The sequence below is a fragment of the Micromys minutus genome (genome assembly GCF_963924665.1).
Source record: "Micromys minutus genome assembly, chromosome: 10".
Taxonomy (NCBI): Eukaryota; Metazoa; Chordata; class Mammalia; order Rodentia; family Muridae; genus Micromys; species Micromys minutus.
In genome coordinates, this window is record NC_137979.1 from 20,007,912 (window position 1) to 20,023,044 (window position 15,133).

Consider the following 15,133-nt stretch of genomic DNA (forward strand, 5'->3'; position numbering starts at 1 on the left):
TATTTAATGATATCTGAATTTAATTCTATCATGTAGGGCCCATGTTACAAGTTCCATCTGGGTCCATTACAACTCTAACAACAAAAAACCTTTAAAAAAAAAAAAAAAAGAAAGAAAAAAGAAAAAGAAAAAAAAGAAAACCCACAACTTTCTCCATGTCATTAAATATATTCATATATAATAACCATAATATATTAGTATGCATTGGAAAGGAACACTGGCCCAAACAATATGTCATGGTCACAACTAAACATTTACAATTCTGTGTGAGCAGAATCGGTGACACAGGAGGGAGGCCGGGGGGTGTGGGGGGTGTGCCCAGGTCAGGGAAAGAGGAAGAATGTCCGCTGACACAAGAAGTGAGGCTGGCTGAGTTTTTGGCAGGGGCAAGGCCCCACAAAGAGAATTTTGATACCCCTGGGGCATGGCATGGCTCTGGTCCACAGGAATGTCTGTCTGTGAACCATGGCCCATCAGTGAGCCTAACTTGCCTACTCTCTAGGTTTCCTGGATGGAGCCCTTCAAGTGTTGAGACCCTAAAGGAACCATTTCCCAGGTTGGTCCAGAGGGGCCTCTTCCTAAGACAGCCTGTACTCACTGTATGCACGGAACCACTGAGGCAGAGCCCTAGAAAGTCCCCAAGGTCCTGGAGTGGCCACTTCAGCCTCCCTGGGCTTTGCCTAGGCATCTGACCCTCCCTCCCATCTGAAGGAGCCTGATGCTCCTGCCTCCTGCCCTGCTTTCTAGGACAGAGCCCTATGTGTCAGCAAAGGAGGCACTCTGGTGGCAGGGGATCAGACTACTCAAATGGTAGGCAAAGGGATAGCTGGGGAGTCTTGACTGGTAAGTGACTAATGTGGTATGGTTTTCTTCAAAGACCTACATATCACAACTCTGTTAATACACTTTCAAACTCAAAAACCTACTTTCACTTTTCACCCCTCCCTAACTGTACAAATAGGATGTCTCCTTTCCCCTTTCCATCTCCTCCCTAGGGTGGAGCCAGAGTGGGTGGAGCCAGCTGCCTCCCTAAGGCAGAGGAGAGATGGGCTGGACTCAGGTCCAGAACAGAAGTCTCAGCTGTGACAAACTGTTCGCAGCAATGACCTTATCCACAACTCGGCTCATCTTGGCTATTTAATGTCCCCCCCCCCCCCGTGACCAGGCCACAGCAGGCAAGGCAGGAGGCCTTGGTGGACTTCTAACAAGATGTCTCACTGCTTCGCAGGGAGCTGGGGAAGGTTAGTTAAGGGGCCTCACTGGACACCAGGTGAGACTGAAACCCAAGGTTCTTGGGTGGAAGCTGGCCAGGGCATAAGCCATGCTGGTACAGAAATAAGACAGCTGCTGTGCAGTTGGGATAGTATTTGCTGGAGATGGCACCCAACAAACCACACTGGATAATGGCCCTTACCCTCAGTCTCAAGCTTGGATCAGGGAAGCCACAGGCCCTTGCCAGTATAGGTCTGTTTGCTCAGTCCCAGCCTCTCTCTGAAGCCTGATAGTTTTCCTCCTGTTTGTGAAGCAGCCAAGCTATTTTTCTAGGTCATCTCTCTGGCCACGCCTGTCTTCCTGGACCCTGAGGCTTTCCTCTAGGGAGCCCATTCCTCACTGTCCACCACTCTCCTGCCTTCTCTGGTTGTGCTACTGTCTCTGTTCCACACCATACCTTCAAGGTTCTCTAGAGATAAGCTGCCTGGGTCTCCGAGATAACCGATACCCCACCCCACCGTCACCTGCTGCGGGAGCGTCAAGCAGGCTAATAGCTGATGTGCAACTGTGCTAAGGTCAAGGTCTGAGTACCGGTGCTGGTGTGACCTTGGGCATGTGGACACATCTTTTTACCAGTGAACATGAGGACAAGAGTGAATCCCTGTCTCACGGGGTTTGTGATGAAAACAGGCCAGGAGCAAATGGGTAAAGTGCCTGGCACCAAGAGGGTGCTCAGTAAGTGGCAGTGGTGATGCGGGCAGAAGTGGGAAAAGCAGAGGGAGCTGTCACTAAGGGGCTGAGCTTCATCCCTCATATGGCCTTCCAGGGCAGCCAAATGGGCAGGGGAAATGAAACCAATTTCCTGACTGAAAGGGCCAGGCCTCTCATCCAGTGTGCAGAGCGTGAGGCTAGAGGCCCAAGAGCAGGGAGGCAGAGAAAGGCTAAAGGGGCCCAGGAAGCAGCCAGAAGGGAAGCTTGGAGCTGCCTGCATAAGGACATTAAATCTCTAAGAGAAAAGAGGGGTACAGGAAGGCCTAGGGACCTCCACAAAGAAGGCAGCCAGAAAAGAATGGACCAGACTGCCCAGGCTAGACCAAGCCAGATAGGAGCTAGAGTGGGTTTCTTAACCTGTCCCTTTCCTTGTGGGCCAGCAGTAAGGACAGCAACGGGAAGTAGTCTCAGCATCCTTGGGCCCCAGGAACCTGACCACTCCTGGCCTTGCCTACCTATAGCTTGAACAGCAGGCACCTCGCCAAGCAGCTACCCGGTCCTGACTCAGGCAAGCCCCTTCCCCCCAAGCCCAGTTCAAACTGCCTGTACAGCCGCCGGTATTCCAGACCTGACCAGGCCCTTTCCAGCTGTTGACATTGCCGTGAGGCCTTGTGGGAGCTGATGTCATTACACAAATAGTGTCATTGCCCTAAACCCCGCCAGTACCCCTCCTCCTCCCCTGGAAAATGTCATAAAAAGGGCTGTTTCCAAGTTTCCAGCAAGGAAACTCTTTGGGAGGTTTTGGTTTGCAATGCCTCCTTCCACAGGCAGCTCCAGCAGAGGCAGTGACCACCCGGCTTGATTTCAGGGTCCTTAGGCCTAGGCCCTCTGATGGGCCAGGAGCCTGGGCCAGCCTCACAGGGGTAGGGCAGGCCTCAGGAGGAACCTCTCCTCCCTGCAGATGGTGAACTCCACCCAGGTGACCAGCCCAGCAGGTGGCAGTGGAGACCCAAAGCTGGCTGATCCCAGTGTCATCTGGCCCTTTGACATAGGGACCTGTTGTCAGAGTCTGGAGTCCTGTGGGAATTCCTAGACAGCAGGTGATGAAGAAAGGAGGGGGGGTCATGGCTAGTGTCTGGTGGTGGATTGGTTGCCCCTGCCCAGGCTGCAGGCCCGAAAATTCACAGTTCTCACATGCTCTTCAATAACCATCAAACACAGAGGCTGTGGTCCACTGTGCCATTCTGTTCCCGCCTCTCGGGACCCCCAACCCCTCCACGGCGTCCCCACCTAGCCCTAGGGAAGCGCATCTCTGTTCTGGAAGGAGCGCCGTGAGGTAGCTATGTCTTGTCCTCATTTCTCCAGGGCCTGGCCTGTCAATACAGGGTACTTTCTGCCATGCGCATGAAAGCGCAGCCAGGGGTGTGAGGGTGGGGCTGGGGCGGAGCCGCTGAGGGCCCCGCCCCACTTCGACTTCGCCCCGCCCCCACCCTCCCGGAAAAACCCTGGCGGGCCAAGTCCAAGGCTGCCAGCCCCTGCCAGCGCCCTGCCCGCCCTCCTGGAGCCCGCGCATCCTCCGCGCTAGGCCTTCTTGCACTTTCCCTTCTTCTCCCGCTGCTGGAACTTGCGCAGCCGCCGAGCCCAAGTGTCCCGCCACTGGATCACCAGGCTGCTCTTGTCTGCCACGATGCCGCTCTGGTCAGGCGAGTCCTCTGCATTGCCCAGCAGCAGGTACTTCTTAAGGGGCTTGATTTTGGGACACTTGCAGGCGATGTCTCGTGAGCGGATCCACAAACTCTGGTCACCACGACGAATACGACTTGTACCCTGCTTGTACACGGAGATGATGTTCACTGTGAACTTCCACCAGTCCCCCGCTTTGTCCGCCTTCAGGATGTGGATCTGGACAGCTGCAAGGAAGCAAATGGTTGGTTGTGTGCCATGGCTGGGAAGTGCAGCCAGGTGCCCAGATCCTGCGTTAGGATGGGCCCTACCTGCACAGTGTCCTATAAGTACTTAGAGTGGTATCTGGGAAGTGACTGCAGAGGGCTCCCTACAGGCAGTGGGTGAGCTATAGCAAAGCTGATCCCAGAACCGGAGCTAATACCTGGGCCAAGGCCCCTATGCCAGGAAATGTTGCTCCTGCTTTTGTTGAAGGTACCCCCTAACACTGCCTCTTGGAAGATATTGAGACCCATAAGTGCAAGGGGGCTAGATGGATTAAGCATGCCCCTAGATCTCTGGGTACAGTCTCCCTGCCCCCAAGGGCAGGTGGCTTTGATGACAGCAGTGCTGACCACTCTGGAAACAAGGAGCACCTCACATGCCTATACTTCCAAAGGTTCCAGTCACTTCACCCCAAGCCTTAGGATGCACCACCCCCAAATCATCCTGACTTCAAGCTCAGTATGCAGTATCAAAAGAAGCTGCCAGGTGGCCAGAGTGCTTTTCCAGGGTCAGCCAGGGTCCTCAAATGCTCCCTACCAGGCTGCTACCTCCCTTGGAGCCTCTCAGGTTCAGCCCTATCTGTCCCTCCCCCACCCCAGTCTTTTGCTACAGGGGTTCTCAAACCAGACTATGCCAGATGCCCCTGGAGAGCTTCTACAGATGGTGCTGACCCCACCCCTGAGCTTCTGACTCAACAGAACTGGGTGAAGCCCAGAGTCCCCACTGCACATACTCTCCCCAAGAGTGCTGATGCTACTGGTCTGGAAGACACTAAGGATAAATGCCAGATATGTGACAAGATGCCCCTACTGAAGCACTTTAAAGTAGAAGGGCATGTTTATGAGGGAGAGGCTGGGAGGTGGCTCAGTCACTGAGGTATTTGCCAGACAAACACCGGGGGCATGAGTTCAGAACTTATGGGCAAAGCAGCACGTACAACTCCAATCCCGGTGCTGGGGGCGTGAAGACACGCAGATCCTTGGGGCTTGGCATGTTCCAGGTTCAATGAGAGACTGTCTCCAAACAGGGTGGAGAACAACAGGAAGATACCCAAACTCAACTTCTGACCTACCCACATGCACATACAAACACCCCATGTGTGTACACATACAACAACAAAAAAAGATGGAGGAACTTTGTTCGAATAAGTTTGTGGAACACCAGATTCCCTTCAAGAATTTCCCTGGTGCGGGGCTTTTGAGGGGCTGTAAGTGGTACGTAGTGTGCATGTGTTGGCTTCCCAAACATTGCTAGCCGTAGAACCCCTTGGTTGGCCCATCTTAGATCACCAGAGCCTCTTGGAGCCTAGTTAGGAATTGCTGGGGAGAGAGGAACACAGCCAGTCACTCTCTAAGACCCAGGAGATTCCGAGAGACCTTAGCTATACTCAGCCCCATTCAAGGGAAGCAGACATCATTTCCATCCCCATGGTCTGTATGTCACACAGTACACACTTCATCCCACAGGGCCGAGAAGCACCACTCCTGGTCTATGCCGAGGACCACCTGATCACCTGAATGTCCTGAGCCCCCCTGACAAAGAGCAACAGTTACTTGGCAACCCCAGGGAAGCCCAGCTCATCACTTCCCTGGTTCTTCCACAGTCAGAAAAGTTGCCTGGGTCCCTGTTACTCCAGGTGCCTCCCCATTAAGGTCTTGGGTGGGGGCGCTCCTGCTCCCTTCCTGTGCTGACATTGGCTGGCCAAGGTTGGAGAGCGGACAGCTGGGTGCAGAGGAACACGGATGCTCCAACCTGCCCTCCTGGGTAAGGGAAGTGGTGGATTTTCCCATATTTTCATTTCAGCTGTTCCTGGGCATCCTGAACTTTGCACTTCAGTCTGAGGACTCCAAAGAATGGCTGCCATGGCAACCGTTTCCATGTTTTTGTCGCCAAGGGATTCAACACTCAGTGTGAACTCTGAGGGTGGGGGCGGGGAAACCCTCCAGCCTAGAGAAGTGACTCTGCAGACAGAGGTCACCGTGGCAACTGAGTGCCCCCTCAGCTAAGTGATCGGAGAACTACCGCCAGAGCCCTGGTTTCCTTTCCGGGGGACTGAGCTGAATACAGAATGAGCCTCTCTGAGGACACAGCAGTTTCCCTGTGTGGCAACCCTTGGCCAGCCAATGTTGCCTGACCAGGAATGGCTGGATGTGTGGAGGCCCCTCTGGCTGGGCCCTTGATGATGTAGTCTAATCCCACACTCAAGAGTATTGATGCCCCAAGCTCCTTTGCTGGAGCCCTAACATTCCTGTACTTCAGAGAATAACAATCCAGAGGCAATTATGATGAAGTCATGAGTGTGGGCCTCATTCCAGTATAACTAGAGGGGTCTGGGGCTTCAGTGTGATGGACAGGCTTGAGAGGGTCTCAGCTTTACAGAAAAGGACTGAGGAGAAGAGCGGCTGGACAAGGTCTAGCCTTGGGCTGGGCCCCAAGATTTCCCAGGAGACTTTCCCATGGGCCTGCAACAGCATAGCTCTGAAGATGAGTGTCACTGGCTCACCTCAGACCTCTCAGTGAATTATTCTGGAAAGGCAGACTCTACTCCCTAGAAACTACCACAGGCTTCAAGAGGACCCGCTTCACCTGAGCCCTGAAGACATGGGACACTGCTATGTTCAAGAATTAAGAAGTTAAAGAAAATGACATTTGTGTTCCTTCTGTCCCCAACAGATCTAAGTCTGTGGTAGGGAGCTTCCTAACTGCAAGCTGAGACAGCAGGCACAGAGGTAGGGGAGGGTGGCATCAGGATTCATGTGATTATGCTGGGGAAAAAAAATCCACATTTCCGCTGCCCTTGGCAACGCCTCTGCACATTACAAAGCCCACCAAGTATGAGCTGCACACACAGCGCACGGGCCAAGTCCCTGCAGCGCGCATACCACTGAAAAGATTCAAAATACACATCGCAACCGTGACCTCAAACAGACCTGCTCTGTGCACTTAGGGAGAGCACGCTCTGGCAGCCTCGTGGCACACACCAGGGATGCTGTCACCTCTGACCGGCTGCTGGCTGCTGCTTCTGATCAGGAATGACCAAGGTCTCCAGACTACACCTAGATACCACTTGGAGATACGTGCTATCACGTGGCCAGGTAACTGAGCACAGTTCAGCAGCAGCTCTGCCAGTCTTGGGGCCACACAGAACTCTTACACCCTGTTCTGGGCCTCATACCAGTGCCCCAATAAGATGGCAGTATTTAGGAGTTGGAAGCCCTTAAAAAGTGAGCTCAACGGTGTCTCATACGCAGAGCAGTGGCCCTCTAAGAGGCTTAAGTGAGCCCCTGCCCCTCCCTCATGTGGTGCCACAGCAACAAGGTGTCATCTGGGAAGCAGAGAAGGGGTGGTACCTCGATCTTAGCCACCCAGACTGCAGTCCATAGGCTTCTGTACAGTCAACCTCACTTTGCTACAGCAGTACAAATAGCCACCGATGAAATTCACCCCATGCACCCACCAATCCGAGTGCGAAACCCCATCTTTAGGCTAATGTTCTGATGTAATCCTCTATAGGGGATTCAGGTGAGGTTTCCCCCATTCAGAAAAGAGGGTGATGAGATGATTCACAGCAAGGTGATCACGGGCACCGGAAGCATGCTGGGAGTCCTTACCGGTTGCTGGTGGAATAGAAGCCCTCAGCTCTGAGAGTGGGCCAGTGCTGGAGCAGAAACAGGAGGGCCCATGAGACAGACACTGGCTGGTGCTCCAGGCCACACCACAGACTTACCGTCCCTCCCTTGTCTCTTGCTCGGTGGCAACAGCTGAGGTGAGCCAGCCTCTGTGCCTTCAAAGCACTTGGTGCAGACAAAACCAGGGCTGGAAAGAGCCCTTCCAGGCTGTCTGCAACTCCAGCTGAGCTCCTTTGGGAAGAACCAGCTATGGGATGGAGCAGATCCTTAGAGAAAAATCTAATGAGGAGTGATGGGGGGAGAGAAGAGCTTGAAACTTGGGCAGGAAGCCAAGCCCTCTTTGATAAGCAGCCCAGAACTCAGCACTTTCCCAGTTCACAATGCTAAGCATGTTTCTCAGCCACCAGGGAGGGTAAGGCACAGAGCACATCATCCCCTACCTGAAATTTAGCCTGCATCTCCAGCTAGCTCGGGTGCCCTGCTCACTAATTCCAGTGGCAGAGCCCAGCTGTGACTCTGGTGGCGGCAGGGTGGGTGGTTGGGGGGAGGACCCTGAGGTCCAGACCCACAGGAGTCAGATTTAGCAAGAGCCACCGGTGCCACTCCTGGTGTAGGGGCGGAGTGGAAGGCCAAGGGTGGAGGAGTGTCTGAGGCAGCGCAAGGGCAGCCGGGATGCCCTGGAGCTGCGTCTCTCTCAGTCACAGAACTGAATCTGCTACTTCCACCATAGCCCTCGCTGCAGCTCCAGATTTGTCCTACCATGGAAGCGAGGGAATGGCCACCCATCCCAATGGTCTCAACATCTCCCTTAAGTTCAGTGTCAGGGAAATTCTTAGGCAACATGAAGCATGGGGAGCCTCTGGCCATGAGCCTGTGCGTGGAGCCTCCATAGGGAAAATTGCTGTTTTCTGCCTAGAGTCAGTTCACTCAAAGCCCACCTCCCTTACAGCCCGACTCCAGATCTGGACCAGGAGCCATCAGGGCCTACAGGGAGCTCTAGACCTTCTAAGAACCTGGAATGAGGGTTTAAAGGACCTGCCTCTGAGATCTAAGGTCGCCACCAAGGCTGGGTTTTAAGAAAGCTGCCTGACCTAGGAAGACAAAGCAGATAGATGCCTTACTGGATAACTCATGGCTTGTTGAGAGCCTCCCTTCCTCCCCCCAACACCCCCCTTCCCCACCACCACTCCCCCTCCCCAATCTCCCCCACCACCAGAGAGGAAGGCCCTGCAGGGCAGAAGCCACCTGCTGAGCTAGCCTTGAGAGAGCAGAGATAAGGCTGGCAACCACTGTTCCCCTTGGCCACTCCCTTCTCTCCAGCACATCTGTGGGGAAGCTTCTTGCCTCTCTAGAGCTTTCCAGGATTTATAGGTTGCTCAAAGTGGGCCCTAAGGGCCACCCACAGCTTCTCCTCCTAAGGGCTGCTGCCCCTTGCTTCCCCTCCCCTCCCCCTCCCCTCCCCCTCCCAATCTATACTTTCCTGTTGGGCCAATCCAGCAAAGAAAGGTTTGTCACCCATTTACCTCAGAGACAGCAGCCAGGAGAGATGAGGAGGACACCAATCCCACAGAAACCATTAAAATCAAAAGCCCTGTAAATGTCCCAGGTGAAAAGAGTGTGTCACGTGCCTTAGCTGCTTTCATGAAACGTGGCCTTGACTGCACCCTTCTAGGTCAGCCCAGGTCAAGCACTGCTCCCGGGGCTTCTATATGAAAAGTGTGGTGCCTGTGCGGACTGCAGAACCAGGGCGGGCACACATGGTATGACCTACATATGTATCGGTCCGCTTACTGCTCATCAGTAATGTACAGACCCAGCAGCCAGCCACACAACCTTGAAATCCTGGGTGCTGCCTCCTGCCACTCAAATCTTGAGAGGGGAGAGACCATCTCCTGGAGTTAAGGGACATCAGAGAACCATTTTGGAAGATGGTATTAGTCCTGGCTGCAAGCAATAGGCAGCCACGCTGGCTCAACCCAGTGTGTCTATGACCTTTGTGTTACTGTGACAAAATATCTGAGCAGTCAACATAGAAGAGACACTTTATCTGGACCACAGATTCAGAGGTTGTGGCACATGTTCCCATTGGGTCCACTGCTGAAGGCCCAATGGTAAAGCCAAACATGGTGGCGAGAATCTGCTGAACAGAGCTGCTTAGCTCCGGACAGCCAGAAGCAGAAAGCAAGCAAGGGACTGGGGATACAGTGTAGTTTGGATGGGCACTGCCCCAAGACCCAATCATTTCAACCAGGTCTCACCTGCCAAGTTCCCAACCTTTGGGAAGCATTTCCTATGCAAACCATAATACCCACGTCATTCAGAGTCACAAGTGTAAGGCTGTGGTGGCCTCATCTGGAGGACTGGCCTCTGTTGTCTGTGACCCTGCTGGCCCTTTCTCCCCTGCTTACCTCTCTGGATAAACAGAGCTACTAAAAGGCTATTCCACCTCAGAATACCTTGCATGATCTCATGCGTTGCTCTAACCACCCATACCTGCTTCCCATACTGGCTAGTTCCCCAACCCACATGACCGCATCCAAAATCGACACAGGAAAGAGCAAAGCCTGCTGGGTATCAATTCAGAACCTTCCCATGGGAAAGTAGATGATGAGTGAGGCCCAGGGTCTTGGTGGTGAAGGAGTTCTGGCCTCTGAAGGAGAGAAGGTGACAAACAGCCCCCTCTGTGTGACTTAGGTTAGGTCCCAGCATCCCCAGCCCCCTCTAGGATCCATGAAAAGTCTAGGGCTAAGGGTTGGGCCAGCTCAGGTTAGCACATACACCATTTGACAGAAGATGTCAGTCCACACACAAGTACCTCAAGCAAATGTTGCTAACCTCCATTTCCTCCTTGAGGTTCCAGCTCCAGGAAGCTACCACATGAGCAAAGAGTAGCTCCTCCCTCCCAGATGCCCTGGCTAGAATGGCACTACCAAGCTTCCCCAAGATACCTTCCTCTGGAGTTCTGTCCAATGCTGGGCCAGAACCAATATGCCCCATTCATAACAGGCCTGACTCTGAAAACCCACAAGTCCCTTGAAGTCCAACCACCTTCTACACTTGCATCTTCCGGGAGACATAAGTAAAGCACCATTTCAGGTGCCACAGTACAAAGCCATCGGTGCTATACACTGACCCCTGCAGAGGGCTGTGTGCCGCCATGCCTGACATCTGGTCTCTCTGGATTAAGTAGTTCAAGTGTGATAGCTTAGGACGTATGGTTACCTCAGGCCATGTCTCTCAAAACTCTGAAGACTGCTTGGTGCATCCTCCAAGACAGTGGTAGGGAGAAACTGGCATGTCTCAGAAAATTGTGGGATAGGAAGCCCAGGATCAAGGACTGGCATGCTGGGATCCTTTGCAACAGAGACAACAATCCCTGGGGATGTCTACCCCAACTCTGCCCTGGCTCACCAGATACTGGCTAGAACATCCACTCGGAGCTTCTGTAAAATGGAGAAAGACATCCTTTACTGGATAATCTCTGTGATTTCTCTGAGCCATCGCTGCTTCAAACAAACAAACAAACAACCCACAAGAAACTACAAGGAGCAAAAAAGAATATGGCATACCAGCAGACAGGCAGATGAGAGCCTGGCACTGCCCAGACCCAGGACAGCCATCTCCCCTTCCTGGACTGGCTGGAGCGACAGTGGCAGGAGCCCAGGTTCGAGGCTGGGAAGGGCTGCTTGCACCAGCCCGCCTCCCCGGCTCCTCAGGGGGCCACTTTCTTGTGGGCACAGAATCTTTGCTGTCCAGCTGTCACTGGGGCTGCCTGGCCTTTCCTGCCCAACCTGGTGGTCACCCACATTCCACGACCTCAGGCTGACTCATGTAGATCCAGCTCCACATCTGGCATCCATATGGGGCTGGTACTCTTCAGGGAAGGGGGGGTCACATCTGGCTGGAGAAACAGGAGGATCCTCAGGGGGCCAGTGGCCCTAGGGAGCATCAGCAAGCCTCTGAAGCGCCATGCTGCATGCTGAGACGTTGTCTGTGCCCTATTATCTCAACCAGAGGATGTCCAGGTGACATGGCTCTTCCCAGAAATGACCTCCAGCAGCCTCCAGCTCACACCAGGACCTTGCCTTGAAAGGGCAGCGGCCCTACATCACTCTAATACCCGTGTCCATAGCCAGGATCACTGGAGTAGACACCGCAAGCTCATTTTTATGAACTGGCTGCTAAGATACCTGGCTCTCTGAAGAGACCGAGGCTGATGACAGTCACCATTGATCCCAGGGCCACTGAGGAGGAGGAGAGAGAATGCTCACAAGATGGCAAAGCTCCAGGCCCACAGCTGTGAGAGCCTACTCCTTCGTTCCCAGTCCAAGACAAGAGCTAGGCCTGGGCTCTGTCTGCCGCTCAAAGCAGAGCTTCCACCATGATGGTAATGCTACCAGGGCCAACTATGTGCTCTGTTCCAGTACCCCGTAATCCACCCTCTTCCACATCTGCCTCCCCCCACCCCACCACCACAAACCCATCTCCTCACAGCCCTCCTCCATCTCTGCCACCATTGTTCACTATGCTCTGCCCTCTGCCCGCCAGCTCAAGGGCTCCCCAGTGCGGGGACCAGGCCTCCCTCCCTGACCCATCAAGATGGTGGTGTGGCTTCTCTTCCAAGTCTGATCTGGAGCCAGTGTTCCACTGGGGTATGGATTTGTGAGCCCTCTAAGGGCTGCTATGTCGACTCCAGGCTGACTGGGAGAAGGAGGAAGCTCAGGCCTGGGATCCCACAGCACTGAACCCACCTTGCTGTCTTGGTGAGCTGCAGGAATGAGAACACCTCCTCCCTCCCTCCCACACAGCGGGAGGATGAAGCAGGGCCACTAGGTATTCAGAAGGGCCATTGGAGAAGCCCAGTTCTGGCTCAGCATTTCCACTGACTCCAAAGGTTCCTAGGCACAAAGGCATGCTGGGATATATCAGGCCACCTGGGCCACAGCACACTTGCACATATGCCACACGGGGCCAAGATGTCCACAGCACTTCCCCTCAAACCGAGTCCTCGGAAATCACTGGCAGGGGCTGTCAGGTGGAACACTTGAGGCTCATGTGAAAGCATCTTCAGTTTTCCGTCCAGTCAAGTGCCAAGATGTCTTTCTACAGGGGTGGGGGTGACTAATAAACATTTCTGGGAATGAAGCACTTTTCCAAGAATTGGTGAGAGAAATGATCTCACCTTTCACAAGAAGAGCTGATGTGCATCCCAGGGAGAAGGAAAAGGACACTTAAGGCTCCCTGGGCAGCTGCTAGGGGCACAGGCACCACCCTCAGTAGTAGGGTCCTGATGTTTTCTGCATGGAAATGTAAGCAGCTGTTCCCATCCCTCCCCACCCCCTTGCACCCAGCACCCCTGCCCTTCTTATTCTCAGACCCCAACCAGTCAGTTTCCAGCTTCTGGGCATGGAGATGTTTCCCATGATTAGGGAACCCTGCTTTGTGGATACAGGCTACCAGGCCCTGGGCAACGCCACTCAGGCTTCTGTGTCTCTCCTTCTGTATGTCTCTTCCAAATGTGTACTCCCTGAGGGCCAACCCCCTGTGCCATGCAGATCTGTGAGTGCAGCACTCAGGACAGGGTCCAGGGCTTTTAGTGAATGTGTGTAAAGGGGAAATCTCAAGGGTGACAATGGGATAAAGTACCAGGATATCCTAGTTCCCTATGGCAGGACCACCGAGTGTGTGTGTGTGTGTGTGTGTATGTGTGTAGTACATGGATGGTGTCTATGAGCTACAGCTCAATGCAATGAGTTGGGGACACTGTACAAAGTTAGTGATGTGAGACGAGACAGAGGAACCTTTCCCCCAAGAGGCAGAGAAAGAAGGGAAAGGAGACACCCAGGAAGTAGATGGCCACAGCCAACAACATCCCCAGTGACTGCACTAGGCCAGAGCACTTGACCTCAGGGGCAGAAGTCTCTGGAGCTATGGGACACCAAGTGAAGGAGTCTCAGGGCAGGTAGTGGCTTTAGACTGAGCCACTTATGTCTGGGCTGACGGAGTGCAGTCATGGTGTGACTCACACACACACACCGTCCTACAAAAGAAGGATTCCTTCACTGTGAGATGTTCTGAGAACTCTTGCAAAGAATAAAACCTGTCTTTGTGGCAGGGTTCCACACTGGGTTGGGCTTTTTGGAGCCTTTGTAAGGTAAGCCGGATTCCCCTAGAGGGCAACAGAGAACCGAGGTGGTTCAGCAGAGGGGTGGCTAGGTGACCTGACCTCTATGGGTTACTAACAGCCTCTTTAGACAAACTGCCTAGCACTTGAATATTACATCTCCTTGATCTGAAACATGAAGAAATGGAAGCCCAGACTGGTGAAGCTTACACATGGGAAAGGAAAGGATTGAACCATCTTCCCCACTGGGTGGCGGGGGTGGGGGTGTCCCCTCTCTAGATGGCGGCCAGCAGCCAGGCAAGGTCCTGGCATGAGGCTCTCCCTGATCCCTGTTCTTCCTTGCCTTGCCTAAAATCTACCCACCCAAGCCTGGTCTGGGTTCACGGCTGGCCAGCCAGTCTCTTCCCATAGGCCTCCAGGGCCTGTAAGATTTCTGCCCACTGGCTACTACTCCGGGTCAGTGGAGCCTGAAAGAGAGTTCACTAGCTGCCCCAGGTCAAGCCTGTCTTGGTGCTGGAAGAGGAAGGGGCTCTTCTCTCAGCAGGGGTGACAAAACCTAGGTTCTAATTAGCAGCTTCTGGAACATCCAAGTGCCCTGGATGTGAAGGAAATGTGTTTCCTAATTGGCCCCCTGCCGGAGTGTCAGTCAGCAAACAAGCAGGGATTAGGCAGTCTCTGGGCCAGCTCCCTTCCTTGGCTTAGCCTGGCCTCCCTCTGTATCTAGGCAGGTTCTCTCCTGTCTCCTAGGCTGGGTCTTCTGAGTATGGGAGGGCCACCTAGCCACACTTCACCTAGGCTGTGTCTGTTCAACCAAGGATACATAAAAGAGTGTCCACAGCCCAGCAAAGCCCAACGTGAAGCCTTTCCTCAGCCTCAGAGTAAGGCTAATACAGTAACCCTCTGCAGTACTCACAGACCTGTAGCTGCCACCATGGCCTGGGCCACTTTCCACCTTCTCAAACCAGGCTCCAAGGCCCCACATATCCCAAGGTGCCCAGTTCCTCTGCGCCCTCTGTGGAACTCACTTGACCCTCTTGCAGCACAGTAGACTGAACTACATTAAGGAGACTCCCATAACTTCAAATGACCTTACTGAACAAGGGAAGCCCTGAAACAGAAACCCCCGCAGTGCTTAGAACATCATGGCATATCTCTACCAGAACCTGTATGGACGTCCCCAGCAGAGCAGGGCTGAGAGGCGGTTGGGTCCTCTGGCGGAATGATGGGTCAGGAGGTGTTCACGCTCATGAGTATTAGGATCTTAAGAGCATGCTATTGCAAGGTACCTGGCTCCCTGTGTCTCCTCTTCTGTGTCACATTGTACCATGGGTTGACACCGCACAAGGCCCTCACTAGAAACTGAGTAGATATTAACACTCTTGGACTTCAGAAATCATGAGCCAAAAGGAAAGCTCAGTTATTTTGTTAGGGAAACAGAAAAATGGACTAATTTGGAACCTCCCAGGGCTGCTGCAGGAGGAGAAAAAAAAAAAAAAAAAAAAAAAAAAAA

At 53.5% G+C, this 15,133-nt stretch overlaps 1 protein-coding gene across 1 annotated transcript in view; it reads right to left on the reverse strand.

The window, feature by feature from the left end:
* Positions 1-63: 63 nt before the first annotated feature.
* The window catches only part of NTN1 (netrin 1), a 174,063-nt gene continuing 158,993 nt past the window's right edge, over positions 64-15,133 (reverse strand). Inside the window, exon 7 of the mRNA XM_080924252.1 lies at positions 64-3,833. Coding sequence (XP_080780378.1) covers positions 3,505-3,833 — 329 coding nt within the window. The 3' untranslated portion in view covers positions 64-3,504. The remainder of the gene's footprint in view (positions 3,834-15,133) is intronic.